This window comes from Cygnus olor, chromosome 10 (genome assembly GCF_009769625.2).
Source record: "Cygnus olor isolate bCygOlo1 chromosome 10, bCygOlo1.pri.v2, whole genome shotgun sequence".
Taxonomy (NCBI): domain Eukaryota; kingdom Metazoa; phylum Chordata; class Aves; order Anseriformes; family Anatidae; genus Cygnus; species Cygnus olor.
The window spans coordinates 4,201,998-4,216,808 of record NC_049178.1 but is presented as its reverse complement, the minus strand read 5'-3'; the positions used below and the strand labels follow the sequence as shown (position 1 = coordinate 4,216,808).

The 14,811-nt window shown below is 41.3% G+C and overlaps 1 protein-coding gene across 4 annotated transcripts in view; it reads left to right on the top strand.

Annotated features, from left to right (window-relative positions):
- The window catches only part of LOC121075510 (CCHC-type zinc finger nucleic acid binding protein), a 93,136-nt gene that overhangs the window by 12,450 nt on the left and 65,875 nt on the right, over positions 1-14,811 (top strand). For 3 of the 4 annotated variants that reach the window (XR_005822996.1, XR_005822995.1, XM_040568888.1), the window contains exons 3-4: positions 6,509-6,958; positions 13,915-13,955. Coding sequence is in view for 1 of the 4 variants with exons in the window: in XM_040568888.1 (XP_040424822.1) it covers positions 6,509-6,958; positions 13,915-13,955 (491 nt within the window). In the remaining 3 variants the exon portion in view is untranslated. Of the gene's footprint in view, positions 1-6,508; positions 6,959-13,914; positions 13,956-14,811 lie in introns of those variants that run through there. The other variant, XM_040568894.1, reaches the window with a different exon arrangement.

Genomic DNA, 14,811 nt, shown 5'->3' with positions numbered 1-14,811 from the left:
GTCAACCCATTTGGGCCAATTTCTGCAAACACCCCCCCCAGTCCCAGCCACCTTGCAACAACGGCTGCAGAGCACCTGAAGATGTTCTTTTCCATGCTTCCACATAAAGGTAACATCCATCACAGCACGGACATCTAGAACTGCTAGGGCAGCACTCAGCGAGGCACACGGGCTGCTTCGCTACAAGTTCAAGCTCTCATTAGCCACCACTTGACTTACAGATGGCCGAAACTGCTCAGCTTTCTAACTAGGTACAAGGAAACCAGCCTCCTCCCATCTTCAACACCACACACAGCCTGCTGCCTGCTCAGGCAAACATATTGGTACTGACTGGACACAGCTTTCTGAAGTTATTGAAGGGGAGACGGAGAGGGGAAAAAAAAAAAGATACAAAACAGCAGTGCATGACTTAGCTTGCACAAAGTTGCTATTACATTTTTTACTTCATTCTATAAAAGACTGAAAGAATGTCAACATATTTAACTCTCCGTAAGTTTGAAATTGCTGCCATGATAAAAACCATTCCTTATTTGCACACAGCGGCCCCAGCAGCGTGTGTCTGTACGAAGAAATACACGTAGGTCTCAGGCGAGTTCAAAAGCAGGAAGAGTTGGGACATTTGCCGTGCATTTTACAACCATGCAGGTTTTACAATAAAATAAAGTAAATGCACAAAGAACTGATAGAACAAGCAGGTATTTTAATGGGTTTCTGAAACAAATTAGACCTAAAGAAATTCAGATTCTATCAGAGATTAGTAAAATAATGAAACTATTTACCTGACAAGAACTTGCAATTAACAGTTGCCAGGTAAACTCTGAACCTCTGAAATCCTGAAAAAAGGTTTTATACAATCTGAAGCTGGAGTCACATCCCATGGCACAAGTGTGACCAACTTTCGGTGCAACTTAAAAACAAAGTTTCTAAAACAAACCTTAAAAAAATCAAGTTTTACTGCGCATCAAAACACACCTTTTCAACCGGAATAACTTATTTCAGAAGTTATTACAGGTTCTTTCATCTTCACATTAAACAAGAACTTTACAGAACTGTTTTATTTTCTATGATGACGACTTGGGAATCATGTAACTAGCATTTTTGGTAGCAATAAATTAGGAATTTTTTAAAATCTTATAAAACTTAACTTGCATTTCTGTCTCCCAGCAGCACTGCCACGCCTGAAGCCCCAGCCTCCCTGTCCTCCCTCCCGTGCAGGACGGCCGTCCCCTGTCCCTGCAAACACAACTTCCACGCCAATTCCACGCACCTGAGAGGGAATCCTGCACCGTCACCGGACTCACTGGGCTTCCTTCAGGTTCCCCAAGAAACTCGTATGTAAAGTATCGCATGCAATTTATTCTGAACAGGGGGAGATACGGAATGAAGCAAAAAGGATGACAATTTACCCATCTGTCCAACAAGCAGTCGTGGCTGGGCAGGGGGTTGGGAAGGACACTTCCATCTTCTCCACAGGTAGGAATAGTGGGCAGTGCCTTTAGTGCTACTCTAACAGACCAAAAAGACCACTCTAGAAAATCCCAAAAACACAACCAGACTTTGGGCAAACATGATTATATGGCAGAGAACGGAACAAGACGGTGGAATATGCAAAAGGAAGCCCAAATTACTGATGGAGGTGACAGAGACATATACTAGAGCAGATGACAGCCGAACTAAACAGCTACAGAAAGACAAAAAGGCAAAATAGTTGCATATGAACGTTTCTCAATATATACTTAAAAGTTAGCCCTACAAAGGTACCATTAAAGACCTCTTTCTAGTGGGGCACTACCTTGCATCTCTCTGGGGCCTGCCTCTCCAGCTAGGTGTTCCTAAAACACTCCTTTTCAGAACCCTACCTTGTTCTCTAGTGGAAAAAGTTATGTAACAAAGCGCTATAATGGGGGCTCTGAGCCATTTTTTAAAGTCTAAACCTCTGAGCTAGCTTTAATTAACATGGTTAACCCCACGCCACACCCAGCTTCAAGTTAGTGAAGCAACCTCCCTGGCTTGGGAACAAAAAATATACAAGATGTCTCAACTGCTCTTAACCGATACTATGTATTTCAAGTGGAAGGCATATTAATTCACACCTTTTGGTCAGCTGTTAGCCAGAAATGAGTATTTTAGGGTCAAACCAGCAGCACACATGCAGCACAAGCTGAAGTTTGAAATGGAGCCATCTAATGCAGCAGTAAGAGGCCACTGCAGCTATCAGTCCAACATCTGCAAAGAGCCACAACGCAGCGAGCGAGATGATCCCACAGAGCAACGCGACCGAGCTGGAAATAAAGGTCCTACCGGCAGTTTGCAGATAAATGCAAAGAAAACGAGGCAGACACACACACTCACCATGCACAAAGGTTACTTGCAAGGCAATTCAAAAAGTCTTTTGCCTGAGCTAAAACCAGTCGGCTTAAAGTGATCTGTGCTAGAGCCCTGCTGCGTTTGGGCCAGCACGCAGATGTGTGGAGCATGCACAGGAGAAGCAGACCACAGGCACACCTGCAACTGCAAACAAACGCGCTGACCTGCACTTGCCACTACATTGTTCCATACGAATCCAGAGCTTTTTCTCAAACTTAGCTCTAAAAAGCTTGTCACTCCCCACAAGCGGGCAGAAACCTCTGAAAAATAAGTGATTCGATCACACTATGTCCCTTAAAAAAATACTCGCTTATGTAAACATTCTTGCTTATTATCAGTTACAATTCTTAGCTCTGAAATCTACCAAGAAAATGCTTTACTCCTTTACAAATGACTCAAGAACACTTTTGTTTATCCTCATCTACTGTACGCTTTGCAGCATTTCAGTACGCAAGCTGACCATATTCTATTAAACTGTAAAAGGTCAGTACACACTGCTGCAATAAAATCAACTTTGTGTGAAATAGATGACATTTATAGTACAAACACAATATTCAAGTCACTAAAGGAATAAGCGTATGCCAGCTGCTTTTCAAAGCAAAATTGTTGTTTACAGAAAAATAGTGTACGCAGCAAGAGCCAACAGAGCACTGAGAATTATTCACAGAACTTTGCCCAAAACAGACTTGCTTTTCAGAAAGCCTAGGAACATCACCAAATACATATCTGGATCACCAGTGGAGAAAGCCATACAAAATAAGGTGCATTTAGTTCATGCTGTCTCAAAAGAAATAAGCTAGCACATGCTCTTTGCTAAAAAAACTTTTTAATTTGTCATCAAGGTAGCATTTTTACACCATTTCCTAGTGTTGTATCATCGTTTCTTTTAATTAACTTGTAGAGCTGACAAAATGCTTCCACAACCTTATTCAATACACAACGGATTTCAAATTTAGGAATTTCTTTCAACTACTAGATTTCATACCAGAAATACCAAAGGCTTTTGTGTAAGCAACCATGTATCACATTGGTACGATGGTGATGAAAACGCCTGCTCATTTACAAACTTATCTTAAACTTACTGAAATCATGCTTAAATTACCATACCTGAAATTTTAGTTAAATCATAAGTTTTAATCTTGCTTTTTGTATTTTTGTTACTTCCTGAAATAAAGATAATTTTGATATATGCAATTTGGTATTTTTATGAGAAACAGAACGCTCACTTCTATTCCTCTTCTCACGGCTGCAGTCTTTAGATTTCTGCATTTTTAAGTTGGAATATACTCCATGAACTTACTTCTTAAGAAACAATCAACCCTTCCAATTATTCATCTGTTTCAAGCTGCATTTACATGGAACTTTTGGAAATGAAACTGCACGCAGGAACTTTTACCCTTGTGTCCTCAGTAACTAGTCTTAAATGACCATGCCATCCAGCTGTCCTTCATCCCCTCCTCCAGTAACTCTTGGGCACACTAGCTTATTTCAACTAACCAGTTAGGGAGAGGCATCAAGAATATAAAGTTCCCACGGGCTATGGAAGTAGGAAGCCAGAGCACAAAAGAATCCTTCCTTCGCTCTCGCAGCCTCTCCATCAGCCAGGCACTGCAGCACAAGCCTTTGGTGTGCCAGCTGCAGCAGCACCTCACCACGTGATGAAACCAAATCAAGAAAAAACCCTCCCTCCTGCCTAGCAGGCAGGCCAAGAAGGTAGACAAGCAACATATGAATAGAGGGAGAGGGGCAGAAAAAGCCTGGAGAGTGCTTAAGCACGGCAATATTGAATATGGGGAGGCAGGAGATGCTGGAGGTACTAGAAAGCTGTGGCAAAGGGAATGAGCGAAGGTATCAAGGAGGGGAGAGACAGCATCTTTGCAGCAGAGATGATCACACACCCAAATACAAATATGTATTTAGTAGATTTATTAGCTCATGTGCTCACATGACTTTATTAGTAATATAAAAATAATTTAAACATTCTGTATATACAACACAAAAGTGAATTTATCAGCACAAGTCCTACATTTGAAACTAACTGATTAAGGACTTACTTAGTCATCATAATTTCAACTAGCAGCTTTTGATTTCCATCTCCTGCAACAGCTTTAGAGCTAACAGCTCTCACCATCTCATCCGAATTTGTTTTCAAGGACAGAAAACAGGGAAAACTTGTTTCTTCCCTCAACTCCTGGTTTCCCAACAGTGAATGAGACAAATAACTAAACTGGAGGGGAGGAGGGCAGTATATGTCCCAGAAGAAACTAGTGCTGATTTAGCACACCAAGAAATGCTGACCAACAACTTCCGTGGCTCATGTTTGTGGTTTATAAAATATGAGTTATTTTAATAAGTTGTAGTAAGTTCAGGCCCTGAGACAGCAGTACACTTCTTGTGTAATTTGAATTGACTTTGTTGCCATTAAAAAATAAAAAAATGAAAATTCCTATGTACACAGCAAAAGCACTAAACTGAAAAACATAGCTTTATATCTTCTTTGGAAAAAACAGATATTTTGTCTGCTACTTCCAGATTTTCTTTCAAAGCAGGTTAGTCAGCAGTGTTGCACAATACGTTGTCCAGTCCTGAAGATATTAAGTATGGCAACAAACCACATGAGAAACACATTCCAGATTTCTGAAAGCAGCACTGCTCCAACCCAAATAAGCTAGTCCACTTCTGATTTAATAATCTAAGACTAAATTGCTCACCATATTAATCAATCTTCCATTTTACATGCATAAAATACAGATCCACACTCATTTTTATGATTAATTGTAGCCTTAGGGTTTGCCTACAGAAAATATTCTTTAAGACAAACTAAATTAAAGCCATTTCGATTCTTAACAAGTGCCCACAGAACAGATTTAACTGAACTGCTAGAAATTTACTCTCACGTTCATCAATGCAATCCTTTCTTCTGCACCTACACTGTGGACACGTCCTAAAGGATAAGCCTATCCATTGAAATTTTATCCTGGTTTACCCAATGAAGAAATCTTAGGCATTATTCGGAGTTGGGCTTTTCAGAAGCCAAAAAAAAAAAGAAAAAAAACCTTTAAAAGTGCTGGATTTTTTTAATACGAAAATATTTTCAGATTTTTTTTTTTTGTGAGATCTTAGGTTTACTCCATTACCGCCTCTTCTTGCTTTGCACACCTACAACATGCAGCTGCACCTGGAATACCTGTCGTGCTGGGACAATTCCACTGCAGCTGCTTTTGAGGTCTCATTGTTCAAGGTAAGGCCCCTGTACTTACAGATGTCACTTAAAGGCTAAGCAGGAAAAAAAAATCTACTCAAATTATTTTGCCTGACGTAGGCAAGGCATACAATGGCGAAGAGAAGCGGTGCTGTCGGTAGGGGCCGGTTATTTCTGTGTACATTTGGACCGTAGATAAAAAGAGTCCGGGAACAGCGCAGCCCTGGAGCTGCACCACGTCTGCACGGTGAAGCCGGGATAACTTGGAGGAAACCAGGAAACTAAGCAACCTTACCCTGTTTTTTTAACCGAATCTAAGTCGAAAATAAAAATCAAGCCAACAGCTCAAACAGAAAAACGCCTGAAGAGAACGCACCCGGTTACGCCAACCCAACTTAAAGCCGTTTTCCCTTTGCCAGCCCGCAAGCGGCGGGCCCGGGCAGCAGCGAGGCCGGGCGCCCCGCAGGAGGCCGGGCGCAGACAAAGCTCCGGCCGCGCTGAGGAGGCCCCGGCGGGCGGCGTGAAGCGGGGCGGCCGCGGGGCAGCCGCCGGGGGCCCCCCGCAGCTCGGGGCCGCCTCGGCCCCGGGGCCCGCCCGGGACGGGTCGGGGGGCTCCGGGGGGCTGAGGGGCGGCGGCCGCCGCGGACCCCCACGGCCCGGGGCTCTTCGGCACCCTGCCCGCCCCCGGCGGCAGCCGAGCCGTCCTTATCCTCCCCCCGGTCCCTGTCAGGGGGCGAGCGGCCGTCCGGGAGCTGCCCTCGAAGCCGAGGCGGCGCGCCCGGGGCTCGGCCGACGCCGCTCCAGAAGCCGGGGAGAAAAGGGAGAAAAGGGAGAAGGGAGCCGCCCCTCCGCCCCGCAGCCCCTCCGTCCCCTCCGCCCCGCAGCCCGCCGCCGCTCCTACCCGTGTCACTCCCTGCCGGCCGCCGCCCGCAGGCCCACCTCCCCGTCACTCGGCGCCGTCCGTCCCGTTCCTCATCTAAAATGGCGGCCTCCCACTCAGCCAGACATTTATCCGCCGCCCATCGACCCGCCGGCGCTCGGCTCCTTCCCTCCCGCCTGCCTCCCACCGCCCTCCCCGCGGCCCGAGCGCCGAGCGATCGCTGCGGCTCCTCCCCGCGTCCCCGCCCCCCGCCGCCATTTGGGAGCGGCAGCAGCGGCTGAGGCGCCGCGGCCCGGCCCCGCCCCGCCGCCGTGGGGGCGCCCCCGCCGCCTCGCCTCTGTCACCCCGCTCCGCCCTCCGCGGGCTGCTGGCAGCCGCCCCCCTGTCACAAAACGGCCGCCTCGGCGCAAAACCGGGCCTCGGGGCCGCCCGTGCCCTCCCCGCCGGTCTTACCCCGCGGCCGGCCGGCCCCGGGTGTGCAAGGAGCGGGCAGGAGGGCCTGAGGGGCGGTACGTGCCGGGAGGGGGGTGGTGGTGGGAGCTGCTGGGAAAGGTAGCTGCGGGAGGGGGGAAAAAAAAAAAAAAAAAAAAAAAAGGTAACTTGGAGCCTCTTCTCCTGGAGGAGACGGGGAGCAGCTGTCAGACAGCAAGCCCCTGCGTGCGCCTCAGCGCAGCCTCCCAGCGCAGAGGGACTGAAGGACACTGCTGGCCACGGGGCGCTGGGAGCACCTTAAAGTGGCCTGTTCCAGAGCCGGCTTTGGAAGGGTAAAGCACACGAAATACGGCAATCAGTTCGCCATCCCAAAACAAAAGTTGCAAGGATAGCCAATGCAGAGTAACACGATTCCCCTATAACTTTTTCAGATGATCACACACAGTTGCGTTTATAGTTATAGAAGTTACATTAATTGTTAATCAAGTAAGCATTAAAAAGAGCCTCCAGGAAAATTGTCCCGGCCTTGTTTCCTCTGCAGAGGAAGCCATATTCAGATATAAACCAAGGATGGAGCTCAGTTAAAATCACACTAACCTCGTAGAGACATAGCAAGGGGAAGGGAAAAAGCAGCACTGTAGGGCTTGCTTCTCCTGAACACCAAATAACAAAGGAAAAAAAAAAAAAAAAAGACTTCAGCTACTGGTGCCCTCCAGGAAGAAGTGTGGTTGCTAAGTAATAGGAGAGTGAAATGGTGATGGCAACAAGCAGCCCTAGACGGCTGAAACAAATCTCCCTGTCCCTAGAATACCATAATTCAATACCTTATTTCTATATATTCTGGAAATTATCCACTTATTCCAGTGTAATATTGCCTTTTATTTTGAGGATATTGCTAAGACACAGAAAAGATTTAACTAATCTTTTGTAGCACTTTTCTACAAGGCTAAACAAATCATTTGTGTTGAAAAACACCTCTTCTTGCTCCTCCCTATTGCCATGGACTCAGACCTTCCTCAAAAAAAAAAAATCAGCCAAACAAAAACCCAGACCAAGTTCACATCTACAAAGGATAAAATTTATGAATGTGAATCATACTTTACAAATTCTCGTGAGCATCTTTTCTCGTGTCACATTTAAACTGAAAATGTCAGCTGATGTACAGTCATGTAAACTGTAACAGGATTCATAACCATATATCAAAGTGTTGGCCCAAGAGAAATGCATACATTCGAAGCAGTGCATACAGTGAATATTCACGTGTCTTAAGACTAAGCATGTCCATATAGTATTGTAGACAGCAGTACAGATTTTGGCAAAAACTTAAAATACAGTAAAATATGAATAAAACCACAGCATGAGAAGTTTAAAAAGAAAGGAGGAAAGAACAGATGCTCACGTTAAAAAGGGTGGTTTTGACAGAAGACCATTCATACGATTTTAAACTTTCACAAAGAGTGGAAGGAATAGTAGTAGTTATGGAACAAGTGACTACAGACAGGGAGGAAAACAAGCCAAGTTTCAGATAGTTAAACAATGTAAGTTAGAGTTGGGTGGTGTGTTGTTTTTTTCTTCCCTGAATTGTAGAATTTAAGTTTTATACATGTTTACAACAATAGGACATCTTATATATGAAGCTAGCAAAGCAGCATACTTGTTTTGTTGGAATGAAAACTGTAGCACAGTCTGTTCTCATTAATTATTTTTTGTTGTTTTATCCTGAACAAACTCTAACTTTTGGTTTTATCCATACCCAACTAAAAGTGGATGCTCTTGGGCTGTTAACATTGCATACCTTTTCTCCACTCTTACCAGCATCTTTTCAGCCAAATACCGAAGCTAAGCATTGGGAGTTTTTCTTTTCCTATGAAAATAACATCTAACTCCCCATATGGACAGCACAAGAGATGCCTCCCCCCAAAAGCTTCAGTATTTATCATCATAGATTAAGTGGGTAGTGACTTTGTTACTTCCCTGGAAAGCCTGGATTCTGGAAATAGATCCATCTGAGCAATTCATGCACTCAAAGAATTCAGTGAAAGTTAGTCAGGCTACGAGATGGGGTTACATAGGCTTCTGTATCTGCAGATTCTAACCCCCAAAGATTTCCTTTAGTAAATCTTTTGAGTACGAAGTCATCATTTACTTTATGATGTAGAATAGACTGTGCAATACAAACCGAGTATATGCTGTTACTACTTTACAGTTCACTTCAGTATCTATTTATAAATTCACTTTAGTTTAAATTCACTTTCAGGGTCAAGCCAATTTAAGTGCTTTAAGACAGTTAACAAAAGAAGCTTTACGTGAAAGCTCAGTATGTTTTACATACACATACCCCTTGAGACACTCTGCCAGAGATAAATATATTGTGCCATATTTAACTCCACAGTACTGCAAACACATTTTCCTAGGTTTACTGACCACTTCATTCTGTCTTTATACGTTTTTTTCTTGGTTATTCCTTTTTTTTTTTTTCTTTCCTACTACTATAAACATGTTCATTTAGGAAGCATATTTATCTAGGGAAAAAGAGTTCTTTGTCATGTCAAGGGCTATAATCCTCTAAAAATTTGTATATTCCTTCTTCCAGAATCAATTCCATCTCTAATGCTATGGCCCACCTATTAGGCACACCTATGCCTATGATTCTTGGGTGGTCCTTATATAAATTTAAGAATAAAAATATTTGACAGAAATGTCAATTGCAATAGATTTCAAATGCAAGTTTGTGTGGAAGCACGTCAGAGTGAAACTGAAACAGTTTTTCATTAAGCATTACAGAAATTAATTATTCTGAGAGAGCAGCTCTATAAATAGTAAGCAACAATCTTTTACTGGAAAAAAAATGGTATGAGGCTTTCTTCACTGATAGACTTACATAGAGCATATTAAACTTTTCAACAAGCTGTCTACCAATTTGCCATCCTCCATATGCTCCCACTGTAATTGATGATATTATAGATATCCAGTGTCTCAGGGCTTATTACATGTAGTGCAGCAGAGAATTTCATCTTCTCCAATTTCAGTGCAATGCAATTGCTTCTAGGAAAATTCAGAGGTGCTGCACTACCCCAGCCAGTTCTCTCAGACTCCTCTCCAGACAGGAGGTGTTGCTGTCTTGAATTTTAGGTACCCATTTGCAGTGCCTATTACCAAGATTTACTTTTCTTCTAACATGAAATGAAGTAGTGCCACACAGGAATACTGCTCAGAAGTTTGAAGCCTGAGAACATGAACACAGGTCCTGGGTACAGACCATTGTCCCTGCTGCGTGACTCAGCTCATGTCCACTGGCGCATTCCGTGTTACACAGCTTGGCTGCCCGTTTGTTTGCAAACGATGAGGAAAAAAAATACAGATCATTAAAGCCACAGTTTCAAAGCGATCTGTTAAATTGTGTCTGACATAGCTGTATTTTGTTAGGTAACCATAGCTGTGGCCATCGTGAGTTAGAAACAGATTTGAGAGAGAGCAGTTAGATTCTCAGCAGGAGGACTGAGAACCTGAGCCACGTACCTTTTGTCAGAAAAGGAGCCTAGGAAGCTTCCAAGAAGAGCTTAATACAAACTTGCTAAGTCAATTGGTATACCACTGTATACGGAGAATACCAAAGCAAGAAAATAGTTTTCAAATAATGTTTTCTTAAAGCAGAGATGCTGAAGCGATGGATATTCTGCACAGTGAATAAATATTCAGTTTGAGTAAGTAATGTGAGCTCTAATAGAAAAAAAGGCTTTCATTTGTTGCTGTTTGAAGAATCGTTACTTCATAGATAATAAATACAGCAGTTTGATTTATACATGTATTCTATTTCTGAAACCTAACCAAGCTGGTTTACTGGGTTTATTTTGACTTTCTGAAGAAGTCTAACCACAATAAAATGTACTCAGAGCTAGGTACCACAGTTTAAAAATAACAAGCATAAATAGCTCCTTCCTGACAAGCTTCTTAGAACCAAGCCTGAGCATATAATTGCTCTGCTTCAGAAGGCTTCTATTATTATTATTATTTTTACCTGATACAGAGCTACATAAATAGTCTGGTCGTCTGATTTGGCATGACCTCAAGCATTATTTTTCCTGTGCATGAACAGTTTCTGGTGTGCAGTAACTGAACCTCATTCAATACTTAATTTCTCTAGAAATTGTTCATTGTAATGATGCACATTAGGATGACAGTAACAATTTCAGCTTCGCTTGAAGAATCACAGGTATTGAATGAGGAGCAGCTGGATAAAAAAAGATGTAGGTACATACACATCTGACTATTGAGGACACATACACATGTTCAGAACATACAGAGGGATGATAGGCAACAAAAAGCAAAACTTACAGTTTTTAGTTACCTTCTCATAGGTCCTATATGTTGTGATTCTTCAGAAAACAAACTTTTTTTTGAAGAAAAACCTATTCTTGTAGTCATATGGTTGTATTGTATACAGAAAGGCTGGCTTATGCTCTTTTTGACATCACACAGTGTTTATCAAAGGCAGATCCTAAGAGACAAGGGAATCAAAAGCAGTCTAGCCACAGCATATCTAACAGCTTCCAAGCGGCTCTCCAGCACTGCTATTCCCAGATAAAGCCAGACTAATTATAATATAGGTATAAGGTTATGAATACCTGACATCATTCAAGGGTTTAACGTAATTCTGTCTAGCAGGAAGACAAAAGTCCATTTTAGTCCATGTGTGTACACTCACGTACTAACAGAAACAGAACACCCATTTACTGAATTCTGTTATAAAACATGATGCAAAGTTAAAAAAAAGTATTTGGCTTTCAGCATCAGCCTATTTATCCATAATGTTTCAAGTTCATCTTAAGCATTCAGATAAACAAAGATAGGCGATCAAAGGCATACATTGCCTTGGCAAGTATACCTGTTTTAGCTAGCCTTTGATACTTTGTATATCACTGTCGTATACAGCAAATTGTGCATGACAAGAAGAGCATGACAATTAAAATTCTGGTGTAAGCACATATTTTCATTAGTATGCCATTTCTGAAGCTGTAAAAACCCTTCACTGTTAAGCTGATTGAGTTTTGTAGCTGTACAAGTGTGTAACATGGCTGTATAACGCATGCTGTTACATAATATTTCAGCTGTAGACTAAGATGCATTGGTGAAAATTTCAGCAGGGGCCAGATCTCTATGACAGGCACAGACGTCATTATTCCTGTAGCAGCAGAATGCATCAGTAGTCTTCACCATGTGAAGCTCTGTAGGATGGTACAGTGTAGATATGCTAGTCCAAAAAGTATATATGGTTAATTTAGAGTCTAGATTATAAATGGAGGGGATGTTTTCATCATATGTTTGATGTCATTTGTTAATTTTTTGTTGCTGTCTTTATAAATTCATTTCTCAGACTGGTCAGTGGTAATCAGACGGACTATATTCATCAGGATATGCTTTTCCTCCAATGGAGGAGTTAAATTACTTTTAAACCTGCTAACACAAGCCGATGTTCATTTTGGTCTTGTTTTTGTAAGAAGATTTTTTTGTTTCTTTTTGCAAGATACTAAAAAAACAAAACAATGCTATGAGCAAAACAACTAAATTACTTGAACAGTAATTAACAAAGACATCAGGTCAAAGGAATGCAAACATACAAGTCTATTGCTATGCCTCACTCCAAAACTGTAGTATGCCATGTTAGTAGGTTTGTTAAATCTTTCAGCAATTGCTGAGAAATGAGTATCAACATGTCTGCTTGTACCTGAGTATTTTTAATACTTTCAAGATGGATATCTCCTACTCAGATGTCAGATGTATTCAGATTAATTTATTCAGACATTCCTTAATTTCAAGCATATTCCTGGTGGAGACAGAAGCTTTATATTAGCAACAAAATAGGTGAAATGCAAAAGAAAGCTTACATGAATGGAACAGTGGCTTAAGAGCTTAAGTAATTGCTAAAACATTATTGCTGAGACATCAGTTCTGTTCGATAGTACAGCTGAATAAGAAAAAAGACAGTCTTTTGGGGGTGACTAAAGCTCTATTTCTCATGGAGCAAGTGTTGCTAACATCTGTGAGTTTGGGTATTCTGATTCTGTATGCAGACACCAGCTTTCACACAGGAAACAAAACAATATTTTTCCCCCCTCTATATATAAAGTTGAAGGGAAGAACAGGAACAGCAGATTCTTGTTGCCAGTATATAACACGTATTTACATATAATTCCAACTTGGGATTTGATGATTTCAACATACCACTACTTTAATTCGTCTATATACACCATGCTATTACTGTAATCCTAACTGGAATATTACTTACAGCGCTATAGTCTCTTTGGTACTTTATGGTGGTTCCGACAGAGCAATTGAAGTAAAGTTAAATCTTTCCCGAGGCAAGTAGTGTGAAACTCCAAAGCAGTCTTGCTATCTGAGAAGAATCAATGGCTGAGACATCTCCCCGGGACACTCCTGACAGATACGCAACTTTTAAGACTATCTTCTGAAAATAAACTAAGGTGGATTTCTCCCCTGCCCTTGTGAAAACTGTGAGGTTAATAAGAAACACTGTGACCAAAGATAACTTGCATTGATGCACGCAGCCTTCAGATGCTTTACACCAAAGTCTCTTGTGCTTGCTTGACCCAGCACGCTCTGGGTAAGAGCTCTGACTTCTTATAGTTTTCAGGATCAGACTTTGCAATCAGCTATTTAACGAAATATTTGTGGGAAATATTCAGTACAAAGCAAAGTTATTTCCCCCAGTAATGGATTTTGGTTTATTGAGTTTAAGTAGGATCATGCTTTTAGCTGCAAGAATACAAGCAAATTTTTTTTTTTTTGCTAAACTTTAGTATTTTGTAAACTTTAGTATTTGATAACAAAGTCAATCACAATTAAGTTAATTGAACAATGTGTTAGTGATTATAGACAGTTTTGTTCAAAATATTCAGTGCATATTTTTTATAAGCAAGCTTTCTGAATATTTGAAATATTTGATAAGATTTAAGATTTAGTAAATTTAGTAAGTTTCCATTTAGTAAACTAAAAGAAAAATAACCTCTTCCAGAGGTACCTGTCCTTCTGATAGGCTTCTGGATTCTCTCCAAGGTAGGCTAATACTTCAGATATACTAATATGTAATGACACTTGCCAAGCCTTAGTGCAATTATGTTTTCATTTGAACACACCTTAGACCAGTCTAGAGTATTTAAACATTATCAACATAAAAGCTTTAGCATCATGCACTACCAAAAATATAACATTCAAAGTGGCAAAAGCTGGTATTACAATGTATCCCAGTTCCTCTAAGAGCTGGAGTATGGCAGAGTAGTGTTATCACAGTAAGCTAAGTTACAGGTGTTGTACACGTGTGTTAGCCACTATTTTATATTTAGATCATAGGATTTAAGAAGCTTCCACTTATCAAAAGGTGTGAGATGGCAGCTACTTCATACATTAGAGAAGCAGAGAAATCTCACATCTAAATGAACAAAAGAGAAAACAGGCCTATAAATAAAAAATTCAATTTCTGTAGCAATCACAGGAAATGTTTGAGTATGGCTAAGAAATATATATTGTGTTAAATATGAGAGCAGATTATAATATTAAATAATACATCGTAGCTTTGTTGAGTTTAATATAGGCCATATAATTCACTTGAGGTTTTAAACTTAAATGTGGAAAATCCTACTTTCTTTTAGGCATAGGAAATAGACTCAAGTGATTAAAAAACTTCTGGTTATTTTTCCTGGTAGCTTTCTGTTGCTTGTTTTTGTAGGAAGTTAAGAATTCTCTGAGGAAAGCGCCAAGATGTTTGTGTGGCTTTATGAGTAATGGAAAGAATTTACAACAAAATATGCCACTGCTGAGTAGTGATATGGAACAGTAAATAATAAAATAGTCAAGAAATAAGGATAGCTGAGATTCCTGTTCTGTAGAATAGCTTTCCTTGAGGAATGTGAAA